General features: G+C 39.0%; 2 protein-coding genes across 4 annotated transcripts in view; one reads left to right on the forward strand and one right to left on the reverse strand.

Annotated features, from left to right (window-relative positions):
* SLC9A8 (solute carrier family 9 member A8) lies at positions 1 to 22405 on the reverse strand. Of its 3 annotated transcripts, none has more exons than XM_072349869.1 (16): positions 22270 to 22405; positions 21896 to 22074; positions 19925 to 20005; positions 15789 to 15847; positions 13505 to 13588; positions 12487 to 12588; positions 11743 to 11777; positions 10632 to 10775; positions 8612 to 8750; positions 7060 to 7165; positions 6388 to 6504; positions 6096 to 6178; positions 4506 to 4617; positions 3876 to 4096; positions 2666 to 2812; positions 1 to 1646 (listed from the first exon to the last, which is right to left on the reverse strand). In XM_072349869.1, the coding sequence occupies exons 1-16, from the start codon at positions 22275 to 22277 to the stop codon at positions 1539 to 1541; spliced, it is 1725 nt and encodes a 574-aa protein (XP_072205970.1). In that variant the 5' UTR covers positions 22278 to 22405; the 3' UTR covers positions 1 to 1538. The 3 variants fall into 3 exon arrangements, with proteins under 3 accessions (XP_072205970.1, XP_072205971.1, XP_072205973.1); XM_072349870.1 differs by having other exon boundaries at positions 22237 to 22303; XM_072349872.1 differs by lacking the exons at positions 21896 to 22074; positions 22270 to 22405 and adding an exon at positions 21490 to 21549.
* B4GALT5 (beta-1,4-galactosyltransferase 5) overlaps positions 22350 to 24282 on the forward strand; it is a 40731-nt gene continuing 38798 nt past the window's right edge. The window contains exon 1 of the mRNA XM_072349873.1: positions 22350 to 22427. Coding sequence (XP_072205974.1) covers positions 22379 to 22427 — 49 coding nt within the window. The 5' untranslated portion in view covers positions 22350 to 22378. The remainder of the gene's footprint in view (positions 22428 to 24282) is intronic.

Consider the following 24282-nt stretch of genomic DNA (forward strand, 5'->3'; position numbering starts at 1 on the left):
AGGATTCCAAATAGTCTTTAATTTTCCCAGCTGGTAAGCAGTTGATTTAAAAAACAACAACAACAACAAACAAACAGAAACAGTAACAAAAGCAGACCAAAAATGACTCTTGCTTTTAGAAACAAACATGTGCACTTGCATGTCAGATTTACATGTAGAACTACAGTTTCACATTTCAACAGTGATTGTGTAAATAACTAATGAGTTCAGATCAGCCTTTGCAGCAAAGTACTGTGTTGTAAACATGGCCAACACAACAAACCTTGCTGCCTGTTCAGGTGTATGTAATTTGAGCAACCAGACACAAAGTAGAAAAACTGAAATACTGCTTAAGAAACAGCATTAGCAGAAGAGAAAAATCATACTAAAAGGACATCCCACTGGAAACTGTTTGGCACTTCCCAACTAAGGATGCTTCAGGGATGTTCAATATTAAACCTTTCATATCTACATTAGATTTCTGTAGACTCCTTCCCCATGTACACACTTAATTCATTAAACTAATGATGGCAAAAATGTTGCTTTTGATTCCACTAGAATTCAAGAAGTCTGCTAGTGAGTCCTGGAGTGTTAGGAACCCTTCTTGAATTTAGGCAAAAGAAAAGCTGTTGCTTTCTTAGACTTGAAGTCTGTGCTAGCAAGGAGCAGCTACCAACTAGAGAAAACCAAGTGCAACTGCCTCTAGCAAAATAAAAAAGTGTTACAGAACTGCATTTGAAATTGCAGTTTTAACGTCATACCATCCCACACCTCTTGTAAGTCATGTCTAATCCACAGTACCGATCATGACATCTCAGAATATAAAAATAAAACATCCCATTAAATAGATATCAAGACAATTTTATATGACAAAAATATGGAAGTATTAAGAGGTTCTTCTTTGTGTGCAGCATCTGCTATTTGTCAAGGTAATGATATTCTCTGGATTCTAAATGTGCAAGTCTGTGGCCTTCTATGCTTCTGAGACAAGGGAGGTTGGAACTGGAAGATCTCTAAGGTCTCTTTCCAACCCAAATCATTCTTTGATTCTGTAAGTCTCATAAATCGTGGATTTATTCCAGCCAGATTCCCTTACTAGTGCTGGAACAAATTCATAGTTTAAGCTGTCAGCTTCTCCATGTGAATCGGTACATATTTTAAAAGAAAAACAAACAAACAAAAAAACCAAGCTGCAACTCAACCTATTTTGCCATCATACCATGTCTCTGTACTTCAGACATTCACAGCAGGCTTTATAGTAGGACCCACATTGAACAACATTACTATTTCATGGCAGATGTTTACACTTTTGTCATGGGCTGCATTAAATTTGCTGTGATGTAAAATCCAAAAAGTTCTTCATTCAGTCTAGAGTCTGACATTTAAGGGGCTCAGTCACTGGCTAGTAATAACAAGCAAAGTAGATCAGCTTTTTGATGTTTAAACATATAGCACAAGACATGCCCAAAATCAGAAGCTTTTGTGCAGTTTTGCTCTTGCTACTCAGACTTCAGAAAGTGAATTTAATGATAAACTCCCTGTGCTCCTTCCCCAGTATGCTATAGCAGCTCTTGCTCATCATCTTCAGAGCCTGAGGGTCCTTGTCGTACCTCTTCGTACCATTTGTTTGTAAGAGTTTTCATCTGTATGCGCCCATGATGCAAGTCCTAAGGCACAAGAAAACACCGTCACTGAGCTACAACACAACTTATTTGTCAAAGAGCAGAACAGAATTATGAGTTAAGTGTACTCCTCATGAAATAATCTGCTTCTGGTCTCTAAGTGTACAAAACATGTCGAATGCTTCCTCAGCCATCAATTACTTCCAGGGATTATACTTTTGAGAGAGATTTTCCTTTGTTTTCTACACAGTCTTCCTCTATGGATTTCAGCAATCACATAGAAGGCATGTTTTTGAATCTCACTCCTCTCAACATGTTCGCAGAGACAGCAGGAAGCTCGCGACCTGCTTTGGCAATTCACACTTTTCTACCATTTGATTGCAGTCTTGGTGGCAGCCTGTGTTTTTGGCTACCAATTACAAACCAAATGCCATTCCTTGATTTCCTGATTCATTCCTTGTTTTGCAAAAGGAAAAAAAAAAATTAAAACCCTTTGGCTTTTGTGGAAGAGCGCTTGAAGTGTTCTTTTGAAAGCAAAATATCAGAAAAATTATATGTTTGAGCAGACTAGGAAAATGGAATATTCATATTTAACATCTTCATTTCACAGCAAAAATGCTTAATTCAAATTAGAGAGGGGAAAAAAAAAAGTGAATTCTGTAGCTAAGGAATATTAGGCTTCTGAGGCCTGGAGTGGAGATGGGATAGTATTCACACCTCTCAGAGCTACCCAGTGCTAAGCTACGTGTTCAACCAGGTGTCATTTTGCATTTACTGCTTCAGACTCTTCACCTCATAGTGAAGAAACCTAGAAAAATGAAGGTTGCAATCTTTGTCCGTAATTCCAAGTGAGAAACTGTGCTCAGGAGAAAATTCCATTTAATCCATCCAGCAATTTTACAGCACAGCTTTTAATTACAGCTGCTCCACATATTCACGAGTAAGGCATTAAATGGCTTACTACCCCTTGTGCAGAAGTATAGGCTATGACCCTTGAATAGTACAGAGAGAAATGAGAGCCATCTCTACCACAGTTTTTCTTCAAGAAAACAAGAAAGACTTACTTCTTGTGTGAGTCTTCTGGTGAAGAAAGGATTCAAATACTTAGCATCAAGCCACATAAACCCTTTGAGGTCCTGGCGTTTTATGTACTGGGCTTCATATTCCTCCTCTGTGAGCTCTGATAAATGCTCGGATTCTATGGTATTCCCCTAGAAATATCAGAGATATTGCAATAACCTGAGAAAAAAGGTAGTTATTTCCTCCCACTTGATTCACCCCCTTCTGCTGTCTCCCTTTTCACAATTCCCATGCCAGAACAAAATGGAAATAATCACCTCAGTCTATGAGGGCTTACAGCTGCATGAATCTGTCCAGTTGTTGATTCCCAGAGTCACTTACCCTCTTTTTGTATGCCAAAAGGCTTAAAAATACTCCATAGTTCTGTATTGTTGTAATTGCTAAGAAGGGATTTCTAGTGTGCTAGCTTTCTCTTATAATCTAGGCAATGAGTATATATAGCAAACAATGCTTTTGTGTCATCATCTCACTGGAAAAAAAAGAAAGCCTTATATTAGAGCACACCACATTACCTGCACTTTCTATACACACCTACTTCCATAGACAGAGTAAGCTAATTTTGAAGACTGTGAACTTTATAAAGCCTCATCCCAAGAGAAGTTGTTTTTCAGATCCACAGAACAATTCTCTGCATGCATTGTTTTACGGTTTGGAACCAAAAGAGGAAAATGCTCCATGGTACTTCATGTACTCCTGACTTTAGCAGACAAGTTTTCAGACTGGACGTTAGTTTTCTTCAGCATTTCTGATTATTTTAAAGCCAGAATCTGCTTTAAAATAAAATCCAGTCAGTGATGCTGCTGTTATCACCTTCTTGAGGCCTCTGCTTTCACTTTTTCAAAATAATTCCCATCTGCCTTCTATTATTAATTCTTGACTCACAGTATACTAGCTACTTTCTGTCTGTTTCTGACTCAATCTATCCTGTAACATCTGCCTTATGTTTTAAGGTTACTTTAATGTGTATAGGTTCATTTATAATTAGAATGAATTAAGAGACAAAGCTTCTCACCCCTTTGTCAAAGCAGTTACTTTTGTCCATGCTAACCAAGCTCTTTTTGAGATACTTTAAAATGCTCTTTTTTTTTTTTTAAACCGTGTTTCCATTAATTTTGTTTCACATTTTAGTGAAAAAATACCACACTAGTCTTCTTTGAAAATGAAAGGATATATCTGAATAAAACAACAACATACCATTTTCTCTGTCTTGCTAAGGTTAATGTCTTTTTTGTTCCTCTTGCGTGCTTTAGAGTCTTCAATGTCAATCAGTCTGATAAGGGGCATAGTTCCTCCTCCCAGCAGCAAAACTGTGAACAGCACTATGATGATTGTAGTTGTCCCAATGAGCTGACGCTTTTCTATTGGTTCCAAGCCCAAATGAAGGCTGAGCGCATAAGGAATTGCGCCACGTAAACCTGCAGAGAGAAGAATGAATCAGTGAAGTGTGACTCAGCACCAGTGCTGGTCCTTAGCACTCTGCTAACAGGAATCCTCCACTTTCAATATTTTTATGATCCTATACTGTGCTCATTTATTTATTATTTGGTTATCATCTTAAAATGAATCAGAGATACTGATTTCAAACTGAGCTGTTTGATCTTTAGAAAACTAGACTATTTGAAAAAAAGTTTTAGTTGAGATCTATACTGCATTGCTGTCTAAAACAAAAGGTAAAGAGAATGTATCAGTTGCACCTGGGTTTGAGAACAGCGCAAATGTTCCTTTTTCCCTGGATGGAAATCCAGTTCTGCCCAAAACAGCCCACACAAGAAAAAAAGAAAACATTTTTTCCCAGTTCCCTTCATAGTTTGAGTTGTGACTTACCACTAAACCACATGATAAACATCATCTTAGGGGTGATTTTATGATCACGGAAGAAGTTGAGTAGGTAGGAAAGGGGGAAAATATTCACTGCTCTACCAAACAGAACAAGTACCTGAAAAAAAACAAAACAAAACAAAAGACCACTTGATGTGTTATGGTCACATAAACCCAAATTGCAATGCGTTTAGCTTGTACCAGCTAACAGAATACACCCTTTCCACCCGTAAGGCTCATAAATAGGTGTGCTGCTAAATCAACAACAAACAAACAAACAAACAAAGTCAGCATCAGTTAGTTTAAGCATTCTGTCTACTTAACTGAATTTAAATCAGACTTGTCACTGGCCAGACTCTATTTTACTTCTGATAAATAAATGAAACCCAGAAGACATTCCAGGGAGACCAATAATTATTTTGGGTACGTTTCCTTCAGTTTAGCTCCTTTAATTGTTCTTTTGGCACAGCTGCTCACAGCCAAAGCAATGCTTCCATTGCCTCCCATGGAGCAGTTCCTCAGAGAAAAAGGCCAGAAGCCAAACAATAGCATGCAATTCAGTTCCTTAGCACTTTATTGGATATGGCTGTAAAATACACCACAAATCTAAGCAATAAAAAAGTACTATTACTTTAATGACAGATAATCAATGAATGCAGTGAAAATTAACTCAGAAAAACAGTTACTCACAATGGTGTTTCTTAGTAAGCTCCACAACAAACATACCTTGACAAGGTAAATATACTAGAATTAGTCAGCAGGATTCTTGAAGGCCTCTGCTGTTTTCCTTTATGAATCACCCCCAAATTATTCAATTTGCATTACAGCTGTGAGGTCAATGCTAGAAGGAAGTGTCACACCTTAGATATATATTAGGTAAGGAAGCTGGGTACACATGTGTAATGCAGTGAGAGCCGCTCTCCACGTTGATAAAATTATCTGTAGATTGTAGAAAACAATTCTTTCCGTGGACCATGGGCTAAAACAAACTAGTGTGCATTGATGTATGTGACTAGAAATTTCCCTCTTTCCAATCTGCACAGAGAATGCATTTTTCATGTTTCAGTTAAATAATTACAGTAGCAAAATATGTAGGTAAGTTCCAAGTGAAACAAAAGCTACTCTAAATACAAATGAAGGAACTGAGAACAGAGTCAAAAAATGGGCAGTAACAAAGTTTTGAGAAAGTAACATGTGGGCTAAATTCACACAAATGTGGTAAAAATGCATAGAAACTCAGGATTGTTTTTCTGAGGGAAATGACTTCTGAGATTATTTTAATAAATCAAAATAAGCAAGGTTCTTCTCCTTATTAGCGTCTCAAAATAACAGTAAACTGGAATCCCTTAAATCAGGTTGATGTATACATACACCACAGCACTAAGAACAGAAAGAGTAACTTCATGCTATCAGTAAGAATTAACTTTGAGCAATACATACAACAGTATATTTTATAAAACAAACAAACAAACAAACAAAAACCCATATATATATATAATCTAACAAATAGCTTAAAATATTTTAAGTGCAAGGTTTTATTTTTCTCCACAAACAGCACAGAAAAATAGTTAAACATTTTTTGAAAGAAATACCTACTATGCACCAGATGACGAAGGACATCTCAAACTTGTGAGGAAAACTAAAAATTGACAGGCCAAGAAATGCAAAAACACACGTTTCTGAAAAAGAGAAGTTGCATTTTAAATACACAATAAAAATACATGAATAAAAGCTTCTGTATTCCCATTATAAGTTACTATATATGGTGCAGAAAATAAATATTTCCTGATGACTTTACAATGCAGAAAAAAAGAAGTCCTTTTGCAGAGGAACATGAATCAGACAATACTATATTAGATACATTAGATATAGCAGAGATAGCACGTACCACACATGAAAGCAACAGTTCTAAGCGTCTGCTGCATTAATATCTGTGTAACAGGGGAGAGGTTATGGTGTGTGTAGTGGGACATCACGATGCCAGAGAATAGGATTGCCATGATACCTGTAAATAAAATGCAGTAATCAAACACAGATTTATTTGTAAACTGCAAGTATGGTGTATGCTTACACTCTATACTACTACTACACTCTCCTGGCCCTCAAAGTTCTGCCATGTGTTCAGATATGTATATATATATATATACACCTGTAATACTCATTGGTTGCTCTCAGCAGAATTAAAAAACAGCACAGAAGGATGTGCAGAAAGACAGCTACAGCACAGTAGGTTGGACGTTAACTAGGTTAGCTAATGCAGCCACACTCTGCAGCATGCAGCTGAAATCTTTCTTCTACAGTAGGCAGAGATAACTGGAGAGAATACTAGTATTTATGTTGGATAGTTAATGCTTGAGAAAACTTCAATTATTTTTTCTATGTGTCTGTAACATTTAATAAAAAAATATTTCCCTAAAGTAAGACAAGGTCAAAAGTAAGAGCACAGGTTAAAGGAGAAAACAAAAACAAAATAAAGAACAAAACAGAGGCCCTCTTAGACACAAATAACAAATACTCAAACTTATCAGAGAAATTTGCAAATAACTGCTTTGCTACTCACCTGAGAGTGAGATACCTTCTGCAAGTCCGTAAGGAAGATAAGCAAAGATAATCATCATCCCAAACTCCAGAGATGGTGTCTTTCTTAAATCAATGTGCTTTAGCACGTGCATACAAAAATGTTACGGAAAAGGCAAGATTTTAAATTTATATCATTCCATTACAAAACAGTGGGGTGCTTAATGTACTTATCTGCTGAACAGCTAACAAAGCCAGCAAGTCTGCTACCTTGTATATAGTATATACAGTACTGGCAGCAGCACGCCAAACATGCAGAGGGGATCTTTCTCTATGCATTCAGTCTTTGAAATTTCTTCAAAACTACTGTAAATTCTCTACAGAGAACTGTTAAGTAGTAAAGGCTTTCTGAAAAGCAGAGTTATAAAACAAAATAGTAGGTTGGTTTATTTGCTTTTTTAAAAAACAAAACACACAACATCCTGTTGTTATTTTAAAAACTTTACATTTGTAAATCATAAGTGTGGACATTAGTCTAGGGCTGCAAATTTGGCTTCATGTTAATCTGCACAAAAATTTAGAGGCTAATACACCTGTGACATGGATGTGAACCAACAACAACCTTCAGTTGTGCTTACTTGCTGGCAACTACTAAGACATTTCTTTTGCTATATTGAAATTTGGCACATTTGAGGAAAAGCTAATATTCTGAAGCACAAAACCTGTAATAGGGCAAATGAGCTGCTTTTTCTTTTGTCTTGGTATCATTTCCATATAAATGAAGGAAATATTAAGCATCTATTGTCCTCTTTTGTTGTGATATATGGAGTAATTTAAAACTTCACAGAGTCAGGCTAATGAACCAAAAGAAGAAACATGTTTGTGCTTAATCAGATACTCTGTTCTTGTTATTTACAAAGTGCTTAACTGTATGTTCCAGATGACATGAGCAGCTGCTGCACAAGCCTAGAACAAAAAATTACCTACAGTGAATGCAGTGTTAACATTAAAGCAAGCTCTCAACAGGAGTGCCCAACTTAAACAAACATCCTTCCTTATCTCAGCAGAGAAGCTGCTGGGTTATTTAGAAACCAGTTCATGCAAATGGAAAGGGCAAAATAAAACTCAACACGAAACCAAATGGCACAGTATCCATCTTCAGCTAACTGAACACATTCAGACAAATGAGCTGGTCTGTCTCAAAAGCCATTGGGAAAAGACACATTTTTCAATTTTTAACTAACTGTTCGACATATGTAAACAAGGAGCCACGTTTGTGTCAATAGTGAAACTGAATTAATTTAGTTTGAATTTACAAAACAACGACCACATTTTATCACACTCCGCTGCACATAATATAAGCTACCATACAGCATTTCCGACCTTAATTATGTTCATAAAAAAAATAATCTAATGCAACTTCTTAATGTATACCCATGCTCAATAATGTAAGAATACAGTGAACATGAGAAGTCCTCAACCAACATAATGGTCTTTATTAAGAAATATCCCCTAAGGAATGCGGGAGAATATGGGAGAGGAAATACTATTTGAATGTTGGAGATAATCAATTTATATGTGTTAAAAAAGGATATTAATGCAGAAATAAGGCCAGTAAGCGTTCCAAGTGCTGCAGAGCCAAAGAACATCTTAAGAAAGTATCCCAGCGCCTGTAGAAAAGTTTGCCATCCGCTTACATCTGACATGTTTTCTCTTGTCAAACCTTCTGCAGTACTGGATATAATAAAAAATAACAATATAAATGAAGTAGTTGTAAGCCTTGACTCAAAAAAGCCAAACAGCTTTTGGGAACAACAAAAAAAGGCTTCATTCTTTGTTGCTACCACTCTTAGAAGGCTTTTACTGTGATACATATAGCAAAAGGAACGCCAAAAGTTGTTACATCAAATCTTATTGTAATCCCTAAAGGGAAAGCTCCTTCTGCTAACAATCTGGAAATCTAAAATTGTTCTCCTAAAGAATTCTCAGATTGGTGTAAATAGGCTCTGACAGTGCCAATATTACAAAGCAGTTTTCTATTTTACCATGGTAAAAGCTCTGAGCATGAAAGAGGAAAGACAGATCATGTGATCAGAGAACAACAAACAAGCAAGGAGATCCCACATCAAATACTAAGGTGTGAATAAGAGTCAAGAAGGTCACTGGAGGAAAACAAAGAACCTCTTATGAGGAAGGAAATGAAATGTCTTTGAATTTCAGGAATACATTTCATAGATTTTCATAAAATAAAAAGACGTAGTTTCTAACTGATGTTCCATTTGACTGCTCTTAGTCTTGATGGTCTTCCACAGAAAGACCATGGCCACATTTAAAGCTATTAGTTCATTCCTGTCACTACCTGCCCTTATAGAAAGTCCATCCCCAGCTTTTCCGGAGGCCCCTTCAGGCACTGTAAGGCCACTATAAGGTCTCTTCAGAACCTTCTCTTTCCCAGGCTGAAGAGCCCCAACTCTCTCAGCCTGTCCCTGTAGGAGAGGTGCTCCAGCCCTGCGATCATCTCTGTGGCCCTCCTCTGGACCCTCTTCAAATACTCAATACCCTTCTTACGTTGGGGGCTCCAGAACTGGATGCAGTACTCAAGATGGGGACTCACAAGAGTTGAGGGGCAGAATCACCTCCCTTGATCTGGTGGTCATGCTTCTCTTAATGAAGAGTTGTATCCTGCAACTCAGGATACAGTTGGCTTTCTGGGTTGCAAGTGCACATTGCTGACTCATGCTCAGTCTTTCATCATCTGAGACTCCAAAATCCCTCTCTTCAGGGCTGCTCTAAAGCCATTCTCTGCCCAGCCTGTATTTGTGCTTTGGATTGCCCTGACCCAGGTGTGGGACCATGCTCTTAGCCTTGTACAACTTCAGGAGGTTGGTGTGGGCACACCTCTCAAGCTCATCCAGGATCCTCTAGATGGCATCCCTTCCCTCTGGCATGTCAGCCACACTACTCAGCTTGGCATCATCTGCAAACTTACTGAGGGTGCACTTGAGCCCACTGTCCATGTCATCTACAAAGACATTAAATAGCACCAGTCCCACCACCAGTCTCTATTTGGACACTGAGCTGCTGATCACAACTCTCTGAGTGCCACCAACACAGGTAAAGCATAAACCAATCCCCTCCTTCTCTGTAAAACTAAGTGCCTACTGCACAGATGTTACTGTAAGACTACAGATTGAAATGTGATTCTGGGTAAATGCCAGTGATAAAGGAGATACAGCCAAAAATTTGGCAAGGTTCATATTTTTGTGCAAGCCTGAAAGGACCCACGTTGGTTTTCTGTTGGCAAGATCCTAAGATAGAAAGATAGCTGATAAACTTGCAGTTAAAAACAGTTAACTGGTGTCAATTTGATGAGGCACTGAGGGAGTTGCAAAAAGACAACCATTTGTTTTCTTCTGCCTATGCAGTTTGCATTACAGATCTCTCTTAGCAATAATAAATAAATAACTAAATAAACATAATCAGCATTATACCAAAAACCCATTATTTGTTCCAAAAACAGACGGAATAATTCCCATATATCTCAATACCCAATTAAAAGAAACAAGAGTGGCTGCTGTTTCCATACAGCCGTAGCACATTTGAAAATGCACCCACTTGGTCAAGACGATAGAGACTGCATCATTGAGAATGCTTTCTCCAAAAACCAGCATGTTAAGTACAGGATCCACGTTGAGGGCATTGAAAATTGCAATGGTAGCCACAGGATCAACCGCAGATATTAAAGAGCCAAATGCAAAACTGGGAGAATATAAAACAACAAAAAAGAAAAGTAGATGAAAGAAAAATATATATCTAATAAGCTTACATTAACAGTTAGTATGAAATATGTCTCAGAGTTTACACATAGTGAAAAGTCATGCTCTCTTCTGCTGAAAAAGAACTTGTAACAAAAGAGGTTATTTTTGTTGCCCAGGTGAAAGAGAAGTTTGAAAAGTACATAACTCCCAGCTCTCAACAAGTACCAATGCCTTACTACAATGAAGCTAGAAAAAACAAGACACTGCCTAAACCATATATCACATATGCATAGCATTAATCTGCTTAGGAGTGTTAAAAAGCAACGTCTAAGTGGGACAGCTACAAGATAGACAACGGAGAGGCAATGGGACTGCTTAGCTGTATAAATATCAAATGCTGGTATCAATAATGAAGGTTTCTGTTTGTGCATGTTTTACTTCTCTCATTTCCTGCTTGCCATTTGACTTAAAACTCTTGTACTTGGCTTAACAATAAATACAGGAACAAAATAAGCAATTAATACAGGAATGAACTCCAATTAGCTGTAGGGAGGTATGAACCTGAATAGATTCTTTTTTGCCAACTTCTTGACAAATCTATACTATCGATACTGAAAACCTCATTATCTCCTTTGAGACCCTGTCTGGACATGGAAGTTCCTTTTTCATATACTATTAATCATGGCAACTAATCAAAGTTTACATATTTTCACTTTAAGGATTAGTTAAAAAACAGTATGTTTCCTAGATGGAAAATTCACTGAGCATAAGGATACTATTTGGAAATAAGAGTGTCAGAATAGAATTTAGAGGTATCTTATCTATTTGTTGGCGTAATACACAATATTGAATATAAGCAATCCAAACTGAACTGGAAGAGCTGACCCACTATAGTATATTTTCTCTGTACAGCATTATCTTGATGAGTGCTTCATTTCACGTACTGCACCATTTCTCCAAGAGCTTACCTGTCTGTCATGTTGAGTTTATAAATTACATCAGCCTGAAAGAATAGGCAAAATACAGAAAAAAAAAAATCACAATCAACTGGCTTTTGCTGCTATTTCTACAAGTTTTAATCAAATCTTAAGCTCATTTCTTTAAGAAAAAACACCAAACAAACAACTAATCACATCACAAATACTACTCATAAATTACAATAATTATGTTACCTAACACTACCCTGTTACAATTCTGGTCACTCAATTGGGAAAGGCCAGATGAAACAGGAACAGATACAAGTAAATACAGTAACTAAGGCATCCACAAGAATGGAAGTGTGTGAGGCAAAGATAAAAGCAAGGACTATTTGGCTTAACTGAATGAAGTCTCAGAGAATACATATCATCTATGCCTGTAGCTAATGAAAGAAATACCAAAGCAGAGAAGCTACAGAAAGCTGTCAACATAAGAACAAATAAGCTTAACAGTGGAAATTAGAAGTTGACTGTTAGAGAAGGCAGGTTCTGGTACAGCCTTCTAATGGGAAGATTAAGTAATTTAAAAAAAGTAAAACTCAGTTCAAATCTTAATTCCATCTAACATGAAAAATATAAGGGATTATGTAACAGTGCCTCTGTGTTAGCATGATAGCAGAGAAATGGACTTCATGATCCAAGAATTTACTTTCACTGTGTCTGTCTGTCCATGAAAAATTGACTTTCATTAAGTAAGCTGGATAAATATAAGCACTTCACAGTAGTTATTCTTACCTGGCCCAGGAAATAAATTCCTCCACCTACTACGAAAGCTGATATTGCAGTGCCAAATACAGAAAATAGTGTGATGGAGCCTATGTTCTGAAAAAAATTACCCTGGAACACAGTAACAGGAAATAAATTAGTGAAAATGAACTGAGGCAAAGTCGTGTTTCATGTTTGTGTGTAAATCAAATTCTGATTGACAGCTGGGTTTCAGAGATGACAAAACTTCACTAGTTTGGCTCTAGCTACCCCAGGACAGGGCATATATGCACACTACCTGCTATTTCAAGGACAACCTCTGGTACCCTGGGCACCACCTCTGTGTGGCAGTGGAACAACAAACCAAATCCTAGATGACTAGTTGAATATTCACAAGCACTGGTAGACACCACCCACTTGACAGAGATGAAAATTAATTCTTCTGTTGTAGAAAGGGCATGTGAAAAAGGCTTTTAAACAACCCAATAGCTAGTCCACTTCTTAGTTTGCAGTTCTGAATGAGAAACATCTTCAGTGACAGTAGCAATTCACATCATTACTATCACCCACAGTTTTCTCCCTTTTCTGCAGTACAATTTAAATAGAAATACAGCACACAAGGCGGCTGAGAGCTGTTTTTGCCAGAACTTGCACCATGAGAAACATTCATGGAAATACAGCTTCACAGGCAGAGTGAGAACATTTTCACTTCCTCCCTTCTTTACATATGGAGCAACCCCAACCTTTCCATTTCTGATCCCTCTCCTTCCCAGTGTTCCTTCTTCACGTGAGCCCTTACACAGCCCAGTGAGGTAAGAAACCTCTTCAACCACGGAGAACAACTTCTGTGCAATGCCTGTCACCTTGTAAACATTCATTTAACGTTCTTTGCATTCTGGGTCAAAGAAGCTTAAAATTTGCATTCTCAGTTGCCTGACAATGAATATGGTAGAATTGGGTGCAATTGTTCTAAATTTCACTATGATAACTGAAAGCAGAATCTGCTCCAAACAAGACTTAAACATGTAAGTGTCTGTCAAGGGCCTACCTTGTGCAATGAATATCCAGATTCAAATATAATAGGTGGAAGCAAAAGCAAAAAAAACATATTTGGACGAAACATTTCTTCTTCCTGCAAAACAAAAACAAAGCATAATTTGAAGGATATCACGATTATTAAAATAATATCGAATCTTCATAATAGGATAGTATTAAAAAAACACAAAAACACACGAAAACACAACAAAACAAAACTTTTGGAAAATGAAAATTGCATTAACCTTTCTCATTATATTGCTTGTATTAAATTACTCTTTCCAAATAAGCTGTGCATAGAACTGACTACTACTGACAAAGGAAATGTGCTTCTTTCTCAGCACTTTCAAAAAGTATTTCCATTTTACCCCACCTTCTCAACGCATTAAGGACTGTCAAAGAACAGTGACCACTTGGCTAACAATTTGTGGTTACATTACAAGTACAGTTTCATTAGAAAGTGAATCAATAGACAGGAACAATAAGACCACCATCATAGTACACATACATGTGAATTGGCTCAAGATGCATAGCACTGTTAAAAGTCAGATGCTTGATTTTTCTTGACAAATGTAGTTTATGCCTGTAGTTTAGTGATACTATTGCTATGGTTCCTTTTTGTCATCAGAATGATATAAATGAAACCTAACATGAAGTAAGATGGTATTTTTGGTAATCTCATTCTCTGTCATCCACCTCACCACTTTGCTAATACTGCTTTATGGAGTTATACTTCTAAAGTGGCATGATTTTTCTTTCTGCTGTCAGACTAAGCACAGAAGGCAATTGACTTTAGTGCCTCTCTCTACCCATCAGGTTTTCTCCTGGTCCACTCAGTTCTGAATGCAGCAGAACTTGTCACTTCTATAAGCAGCAGTTTAGTTGTTTAAATCCCGGCTAAATAGCTATTTGATTATTCTGTTAATACACTAGCTTTCAAAAAAGAAGCACTCATTTCTTCTAAGTCTCATTAATATATGTACCAGAGATAATCACCTCTGGGGAACTTAGAAAATAGAACTCATTCACTATATAAACCATGATAGCAAAAAACTGCATTAAAAAGTTCTTAGGGCAGGGATATGATCTGCAATACAAATTCTACAGAGATATAGCCTGCAGTTATTTCCATATCAGATCAAAAATAATAATCAAACTATATAAAAGGTAATAACTGCTGGTTAGACGATTTTATATCTGAAATTATGTCAGCCTATATTAATATAGCTTTTATACAGTGAAAGTAGTTTAAATTAGCTCACTATAATGCCATCCATCTATGACCTGTTAACTTAGCAGATGAAACAAGTAACAAGCCGCAGCATACCCATTGCCTCTACAGATCTGATCAGAGATAACTAGGTAATCACTTGCTATGTCAGTAGTAGTGTTTGTAGAAACAGCATTTGAAGGAGAGCACACGCCTTGAGCTTCCTTTTCCCTTCCTATTTATGTGACCTCGTTCAAATTGTGTTTTTTAATAAAAACAAAGTTATTTTAAAATGCTGCATTTCTGGATGTTTAACTGGTTTTCTATTTTAAGCCAAATCTAGCTGACACAAATTAGGAATTAAAAAACATTAGCTGCTGCACCATCCATTGTTTGTAGTGAGTAAACATGTAAAAATGAAATATTACAGTGTGTCTCCTAAATCAAGTAATCGCTTAAATGAATGTTTACTGAAGCTGTGGATAAACCACAGGTGGCAAAACTCTTGTTTCACTGTATATATCTCTTGGAGAGGCTACTGCCAGGATCCTGGCTCCCAGCCCCTGTAGCTGCACACAGAAGCAGGGAAGTCCTCATAGCATTGCACATCAATTCAGGATGGAAGTGAGCTTTGGAGGTCTATAATCCAGCCCCTACTTCAAGCAGGGCCAACTCAAATCAACTTAGAGTACGCCAGGCTTTATCCAGCCAAGTTCTCCAAAATTAACTCCATAAAGATGAAAAGGACTACATCTAGCCACTAAGTATATAGAACTGAACTGCAGATTTTTTTTACTATTATAACTTGTTCCATAATACAAGATGTGCAGTACCCTCTTTTTTCTCTGACAGAAATAGATTTGGTACCATAAAAGGATTATTTTGGAGGAAAAGAAAAAAAAGAAAAAAAGCATAGCACATGAATAGCAAGATGAAACATTCAGTTGCACGATCATTTTAAAAACTACAAATACAGCATAAAATACTAAATTTTGGAAATGACATAAAAAGAAACTGATGTTACTAACAGTCATATTAAATACGTAAAGACTGTTCTTCAATTAAAAATTAACTGCTTCAAATATACCTTCCAGTTGGCCAGCTTCTGAGCCTCTATGATTTTTATAAAAGCTCCCATAAGGATACCTAGGAAAAAAACAAGATAACATTCTTAAATAACCACAAAACATATCACTGTTCCTGTTAACTCAATCAACAAGATTTTAAAAGTTTAAACAGGGCAAAACATACAGCAGTAAGTCTTTCATTCCTAAAGCACAAAATACTTTTGGGGCTGATATCAGTTTCTGGTATGTTACATAACTACATCACTTCTCTACACAAAATACCGTCACTTGGGATATCTAAATACTGAACATCCCTATTGAGAGTGCTGTGCTCACTGTTACAAAGGTAACAGGGCTAACTCCTCAAAACACATTAAAATAAAATGTGCCCCTTCTTTCTTAAGAATCTCTAATAATGAAGTTATTAGTTTGATCTCTGTGCAATAGCACACGTTCATGTCTTTTAATGCTATTTGCAGCATTAGCCAGCTTCAGCAAACTCAAAGACTTCTCTACAGAAGTGAATTTTATCTAAAGGAAATCATAGCACTTTTCAACATTGTAATAGACAACAAATTCAGAGCAGAGACACTGTCAGAACTGTTTCCCAAATAGTTACATATATGGGGAAATACTAACCTGAGTATAGAATAATTTCATGAAGGGTGCCACAAACATTGATTGGAGGCTACTGTGATCTTTTCTCCCCTATGCATTTTCGAACAGGTAAGTCAAAACTGCAAATTAACAAGGTCTCTTCTGGAAGTTAAGAAAATAATTCTTAGCCTGTCAACACTTGCTTTCAAGGAATCAGAAGGAATCTGTCTTTAGTCAGATTCCAGATCTTTGTTTCTGTATTATTTTCATTATTTACAAAATGAAGGTTTAAAAATCAAATGTTGGGGTACATAAGTGAAACAAACTGAATGAAAGGTAAAAAGCATCTGAGAAGATTTAAATATTGTTTTCCTGTAATACGCGTTTTTTAATCTCATGCTGTGACTATCAAACAGTCTTACAAACAACATCACATGGATTGCTGCTGATGAATGTATCGTCCACACAAAGTCATGAACTGTAAGCCTTGTTTCATACAAAAATATGTGAAGGCATTGGTCCCAGAAATAATTATTAATTGAAATAGTTTATATGAAAAAAAGAGCAAAACTTTAATGAAGGAGCTCAAAGGTATGTTCTTCTTTGAAGGAAGGCAGAATGCAGATACAGCTACTTGCATGCTATTTAAACACAAGTTCTGAGCTCAGAAAGTACTTTCATTACTTATCAAGTTGGGGGGGGGAACAAAAAAACAAAAACAAAATCAACCAGGATTTACACACTTAAAGGCACAGATTTCAAGTGTATTTTCCAACAAACTCAGTATTTTATGAAACAGCACTGACAAATCTCACATAAAAATGTGTTTTGGATTTAAAGGAAGGGGATTTAAAGGAAAGGAGATTTAAACTCACTTCTACAGAAGGGGAAGAGCTCCAGTGCAACTTTGGGAAACCAGGCTCCAGGGAGTAGACAAATCACGGTCTGTAGGCTATGGGTTGAGCATCCCTATACCTATTCTATGAGCTTGAGAACCTATCCCATGCATCTTTACAAACTAACTACTCCTCTGCTATCACTAGGCTATTTAATGAAAACAATTTTCTTTCAGCTGGTTCCATCTGTAAATCAGCAAGATCAGTGCTTTTGTCAAGGAGTCAACTGGACAGTTAAGTCTGGAAGAGTTAATCCAAACCTCATTACATAGAAAACAGTACGGGAAGTTCTGTATTACAAACAACCTTTATTATTCCTGTGAAGACATTAAAACTGAAGGACAAATCACCAGGAGATTAACATACACTAACACTAGAAACTGTAAAACACAAGCTTCTTAGCATCTTAAACAATGGCTGGAAAAAACAATTGTTATCATCTTATTTATCTGCTCTGTTGTCATATTTATGAGTCCTCGATAACCATGTGAGAACATGTGTTTAATTTACAAAATAGGATACGTCACTTCTGGTGCTGCTAGCAAATTGGATACTTGAAACTCAAGCTGTGCTCCTACAGCTGTGTAGATCATTAGCAGTAACAGAAGTTCACTGACAAGCAATTAGCTGGCAATTCCAATGATTATACACATGCCATGTCCTGTCAGCAGAGCTGACAGTAGTTTAAATATGACTGAATTAATAAGCTAAATAAATAAGGCTTAAGTCCCACAGGACATCAGTTAGTCCGGGAGCTGGACATAACATTCTCCTGAAATAGTAGAATTGCATGTGCAAGTAGCATCTAGCTGAGTTTGGGAGGCAGCCTACAGCTACACTGTGGGTCACACTGAAAACTAAACTATGCAAGTTTCTTATACAGCTTCCATGTGAAAATTCAGATGATGCACTGATGCTCCTTCTTACCAATCTTGAGTAGCAGTGACAGCCTCAATAATAAAACTTGGCTGTTTCATGAACAGGCTTTTGCTGGAAGTGACAGGAACACAGAAGATATCAGTGCAGCCAGAATCCTTGTCCTGATGCTCAGATGCCAAGAACAAGAAAGAAAAAGAACATCTGTGCTTCTGCTGCACTCTGCAACCCTCAGCAGGAGCAGTGATGCTAACTTAGGCTTAAGATTCCAGCTCAGAACTGCCCAGTAGCTGGCTCAGAACAGACTAATGGAAATGACAGTAAGGAAAATCCAAAACGACACCAGGAAGATCAACCAATATACCACTGCACTTTAAATGAGGGATGCTTAAAGTTGGATTCGGTTTTTTAATAATAATGGTAACTAACCTGACTAGAAACCAAACACTTGTAACTCTTCTGTACAAAGACAAATGATACTGAAGAAACAGTAAAGTCCTTCTGAAATCTTTCAAGACAATGGAAGATGCACCATGCAAAACATCCCACCTGCCTACGGCAGTAGGTAAGGAGTGGAAGTTTATTAATAGTGAATGAAAATACTGTGTGGTTTCTATGGAGATGAAGAAGTTAGGATGACCCGTAGCAGCTCTGATCTTCCTGTACAGATGGAAGCATAAATACACATGAAGTCTGAATGGATGCTGCTACTAAAAAGATGAGATGTGTGTACAGTACACTGTGATAGATTTCTGCTGCACAGAAATATTAAAATTCAAATATGACCTTGCGAGTCTTTAACCTTAAACACCTTCTAATATGCATCCAATGTGACGGGATCTGCATTAAATAGAGTTAACTAGAACTCATGGGGTTATACCTTGGGTAAAATGTATTTTCTCTTTTAAGTCACCGCTCTAAGATCTTATTAATCTAGCATGCAAGATGACAGAAGATTCCTGTCTCCCTGAAGCTGCAAGATTCTTACAAGCACATGAAAGCTTATTTCCTCCTATGGTGAAATTGTGTGAAAATGCAGATAATAGATATGACAGAAGAAGGTACCAAGAATTACAGCAGTAATGCTCAAGAGAAAGACAAAAAAATAACTGCTCAGTAGGTAATCAATGTATTTGGTCCAATATCTTCCTCATTTACACATAAGTCAGAAGTAACAGTATAGAAGTGAAACTATCATAAAATAAAACCACAGGCTTAGGAATGCTCCAAATTTAACTCAGATTAGGCAAGCATTTGATCATCATTAAGAGTGGCACCTCATGTCACAGAGTTCTTGTCACTGTACTACAAGGATAGTTAAGCATCGAGCAGAGTGATAGCTAAATAATCTAGCAGCCCAGGACAAGTTTTCAGTATACAATTACACTCCCCAGCTAGATCAAATCACATATACAGATATAATCCTGCTGAAACTAAAACAAATATAGCATTTGAAAGAGAAGGCCAGGGTGTGGCTGCCATGGAGTCCTGCAGTGCCTTTTCCCACCCTGCAGAGGCAAGAATGGAAGTTGTTGCCAAACTGCCCAGGTAAGGACATTCCTATAATGCCCACATGTGTCATTTTACTGTGCCAGTCTTTGTACACATGCTTATTTCTTGTTTTCCCCTTATCAATTTAATTCCTTGAGTTCGTTGTTTTCTTCACTGCATTCACTTTGCCACTTTTCTGGTGATAACTGGCACACAGTTGAACATTATTCAGTTATATCATACTGACTGCCCCTGAATTAACACAAAACCAATACAAAAATGTCACCGTTACTCACCTAAAGAAACAACAGCTACGCTTTCCGGTAAAAAGTGAAGTCGGTATTTTATCAGTAAATGCACCAATATGATGCAGATAGCTGTGAAAGAGAATTAAAAAACAAACAAACAACAAACTATGAGCAATAGGCTTTCATACTATTTTCTTTTTTGTTCAGGCAGTTCATCTACGCTGATGGTGACACTTCTAAGATTCACTAAGCTATCACATGGACATAAACAGGCTGGAACACAGTAAAAAAAATAAAAATATCACAACTCCGTTCTTAAGTCCTAGGAATAAAATTTTACCATGAATAACCCTTTTAAAACCTATGAGGCGCACATACTCAGAAATTCCTATATGCCATTGACCATGGGGAAAACATTACTCATCTGGAGTACTCTGTCCAGCTCTGGGCTCCCCAGTACAAAAAAGACAGGGACCTCCTGGAAAGAGTCCAGCAGAGGGCCACAAAGATGGTGAAGGGCCTGGAGCATCTCCCCTATGAAGAAAGGCTAAGCAAACTGGGTCAGTTTAGCCTTGAGAAAAGACGACTGAGAGGGGATCTAATCCAGGTCTATAAATATCTGAGGTGTGGGGGCCATGGTGGCGAGGCCAGACTCTTTTCAGTGGTACGTGGAGACAGGACAAGGGGAAATTGACATAAGCTGGAGCATAGGAAGTTACGCACGAATGTGTGCAAGAACTTCTTTACAGTGAGGGTGACGGACGGAGCACTGGGACTCCCGGGGGGGCTGTGGAGTCTCCTGCTCTGGAGATATTCAGGTCCCACTTGGACGCCTGTGTGACCTGGTGTAGGGAACCTGCTTTGGCAGGGGGTTTGGACTCGATGATCTCTGGAGGTCCCTTCCAACCCCTACAATTCTGTGATTAACCCTCCCTTGAAGACACATACTTTGGAAATAGGTAGATGCTTTCCTCTTCTTTTTTTTTTTTTTTCCCTGCAGTTAATAACAGTAATTTGTAGGAGGAAAAAAAAAAAAAAAAAAAAAAAAAAAAAAAAAAAAGTAAAAAAAAAAAAAAAAAGGGTATTTATACTTCTGTTCTCCAAAGTGATTTGAAGAAGTTTTTGCATTGATATCAATTCCACAGCTGTTTTCAGTTGTTGTTTTTTTTCCCCTGCTTGCTACAGGAAAGAATGATCACTTTGAAGACTCAATGACCTGTCTGTCAAAGAGAGGGCTCTCTCAGCATAGCTTTACTTAGGAGAAATCAAGTATATATACACACAAAAGAAAACAGAACCTTAACTGTCTGTGAAAATTCCATTCTTGTTACAGTTCTGACTACAAGACTGTTCTAAGCAGGCTGTAGGACAGCTACATTCTACTAAGGAAATGAAAGATGACAGCCTAGGCCTGCAGAAAATTTGGGTGTGCATCTGCCATTCAGAATGCCTGTGTGTGTGTGTGCATATGTTTCCAAAGATGTATAACAACTTTACCATAATTATGGCAATCTGCAGGTAACCGTGCACTTTAAGGATGTTAGAAGCCTGGGAGACAGAAGGAATAGATGCTGACCTTAGCATATGAGCATGTAAATCCCACAGTGTATTACCTTACGTAACAAAGTATCTGAGCACAGTCAAGAAGTAATCAAAACTGAAATCTCTCCTCAAAGACAGATCCAAGCGTCATAAAGCATTCTGACAGCATCATTCCCATAGATGAACATACACCATGTACTTGATTAGGAAACACAAAGCCAATTAACATCTTGTTTGCACTTTGAGATCAACATTAAAAGGTCTGCAACACTCCTCAGTTTTCCATGGGTTTGGGCAGGGCAGTTAATCAAACACAGGTATACCCCCAGCTTTTCTACATCCCTGTGACTGCACAGTACTCCATTTCACTGACAGAAACCAGTGGAGAGACATGACAGTATGATTTTTAAAGTCATCCTACATTCTCCTACGTAGAGCATGCTTAAGTGGTTACACAACTTCCAGTTCACCATTCACCTAGCACAAGAAGACTAAAGAAAATGGTCATGCCGCTGGACTGCTCCTCCTGCTGTGCCTGGACTCCGGTCTGAACGGGAAGAATAGGTTTGGCAGCTGTGGGCACCACCATCTTGGCAGCAGCCGCCAGCGTGGTGCGCAGAGTGACGTTGGTGACCTCATGGCTCGCGTTGGTAAACCTGCCAAGATGACACAGTCAGCGATTACGAAGCGCTGCGCCACCACCGGGGCTCCGGGACGCACGTGCCCCAGTGCCGCTCGGGGCCACCCCCTTCCGGGGGCGGCACGTTCCCTCAGCGCCCCGCGGGACCCCGCTGTAGGCCCCAGACCGGGACACAGACCCGTCCCCGCCGCCCGGCCGCCGCGTCACTCACTCCGCCATCTTGCCGCCAGCCGACTCAAACCGCGCTCGGGAAGGGCCACCCCGGCCGCAGCCGCTTCCGGGGTTCTCGTGGACACTCTAGCTATCACCGCTCCAACTCTATGGTAGGAAAGGAAGTGATCCGTGCGCGTGCCCACGGAGCGGCTGCCGGTAGGAGGGGGCGGTGATGGCGGGGAGCGGCTGCGCGGGTCGCGTCACGTCCGTCGTCTGTTGCTTAGCGCCGCTGTGCCGCCCGGCCTTCAGCTCCGCCGTGCGGTCCGCGGAGCGCCGCGTGTCTCCGTGTTGCTGCGTCTCGCGGGGCTGGCGTTGAACTCGGCGCTGTGCTGCTGCGGCGCCTCGGCCCTCAGACGCCATCTTGCAGCGCTTCTTGTCCTTCAGCCGTGGGCTCTGGCGTGCCGGCCCGTGCCCAGCTGGTCCCTGCGCAGGGGCAGCTCCCGCAGCCGGCTCCCATTTGCCGTTATGGCGCCGTGACATGTGAGACATCCTTTTGGGAAGCTGGGGTCAGCGATCCTCACTACGTGGCCCCAGTTCCGTGTGCCCCACCAGCCCCCGCTGCACAGCAGTGTGAGAAGCTGGAAGCTTGCTTCAGTGTGCGCTGCTCAGCAAGAGCTGAATCACGGGTGTGTTATCGGCGTTACTCCCATCCTGAACCCGAGCGCAGCGCCCTACCATCTAGTAAGAAGAGAATTAACTGTACTAGACATAAAATGGGCAGCTGCACATCCATCCCTACATAGAAAATGGGGCTAGTGAGTGCTGCCCAGATTATAGTCTGGTCATGGCCATACGTATGTCTGGTCACTGTGTGTTAGAGGTACTGGAGCAATAGGAGCTGTGCACACAAACAGTCTGACAGAACCCTTTTTTGTTTGACCTTCTCAGGAAAAGCGTGGGTTTGTACAAGCAGGCACATTGGTTTGTAAAACTGAGGTCATTTATTTGGAAGTCCCTTTAGAATCTCAGTCATATACTGCAGTCAAAATGAAACCGTAGTTTCATTTCACAAATACTCCTACTTTTTTTTCTTATAATTTTCACTTATTTATTTATTTATTTTAATGTGAAAGTAAAGGAATTTCAAGCAGTTATGGTCTTTAGAAATACAGAGAAACAAAGACCAGATTTTGGCTACAGGTGTTTTTTCTGTCACAGGTAGAGAACGCCTGGTTTCCTGCAGTTAGACCAAAGCCACAGACTCACTCCTCCCTCCTTGCTCTCATAAAGTAGACTTGTGGTGGCCTTAAATACTCTTACCAGACTTACAAACAAAACCAGTAAGAAAAACTTACTGGCTAATTTCCTACAATCAGCTGTTTGCCAGTCTCCATTTGTTTTAACACTTTCTCCACTGCAGCGGCGTTTGAGTTGCAGTGCACTTGCAGTTGTCACCAGCACGATGTCCAACTCCGTACAAGGCTGGTGCAGGATACAGAACTACCTGCTAATCACTCACTTGAGTTTTGCTTGGCATAAAAGTAGATCACCTGGCCTAAGAACGGAGGCTAGAAATTAGTGTTGTTTTGCTTGCTTGTTTGCTTTTTTTATTTTTTACTTTTGTTTTGTGGTCTATTTTTGTTTTGGCTCCAGCCTCGCTTCTTTTTTTTCCTAGTTTTTGTTTCTTAAATCTTTCAACTGATGTGGAAATTCCACCCTTGTTTTATTCTACTGGCCTCGTAGCTGTAGTGTGCTTTGAACTGTGAGAGACTAGTGTAGAAAAGGGATGCTACAGACATAACTGTTCAGGATGTGGCTGAGCTCTTCACTCCCTGCTGGCCTAGGCCAGGGGTGGTCCGCAGGTTGGTTTTGGGGGCCACGTGAAGGATTTGGGAAGAGACTTGCAGGGAAGCAACCAGGGCAACAGAGGCCTGGGACCTGAGAGAAACACACACCAGAGCTGAACTTCATCAAAGCTTAGATCTGAAGGAGGGAGAGGTAGGTGTAGGGGAAAAGTTAAAAGAACAAAGAGACAAGGGTCCCAGTGAGTGACCCTTGTACAGGGTGGAGT

Source organism: Excalfactoria chinensis, chromosome 15, assembly GCF_039878825.1.
Source record: "Excalfactoria chinensis isolate bCotChi1 chromosome 15, bCotChi1.hap2, whole genome shotgun sequence".
In the NCBI taxonomy this organism is placed as follows: Eukaryota; Metazoa; Chordata; class Aves; order Galliformes; family Phasianidae; genus Excalfactoria; species Excalfactoria chinensis.

Coding starts and splice junctions, on each gene's coding strand:
- SLC9A8 (XM_072349869.1), bottom strand. Junction 20,006..21,895: donor CTTTAGTCTTCTTGTGCTAG/GTGAATGGTGAA, acceptor TCTCTTTCACAG/CTATCTGCATCATATTGGTG. Junction 4,618..6,095: donor CCTTCGTCATCTGGTGCATA/GTAGGTATTTCT, acceptor GTTTTTTTTCAG/GTACTTGTTCTGTTTGGTAG.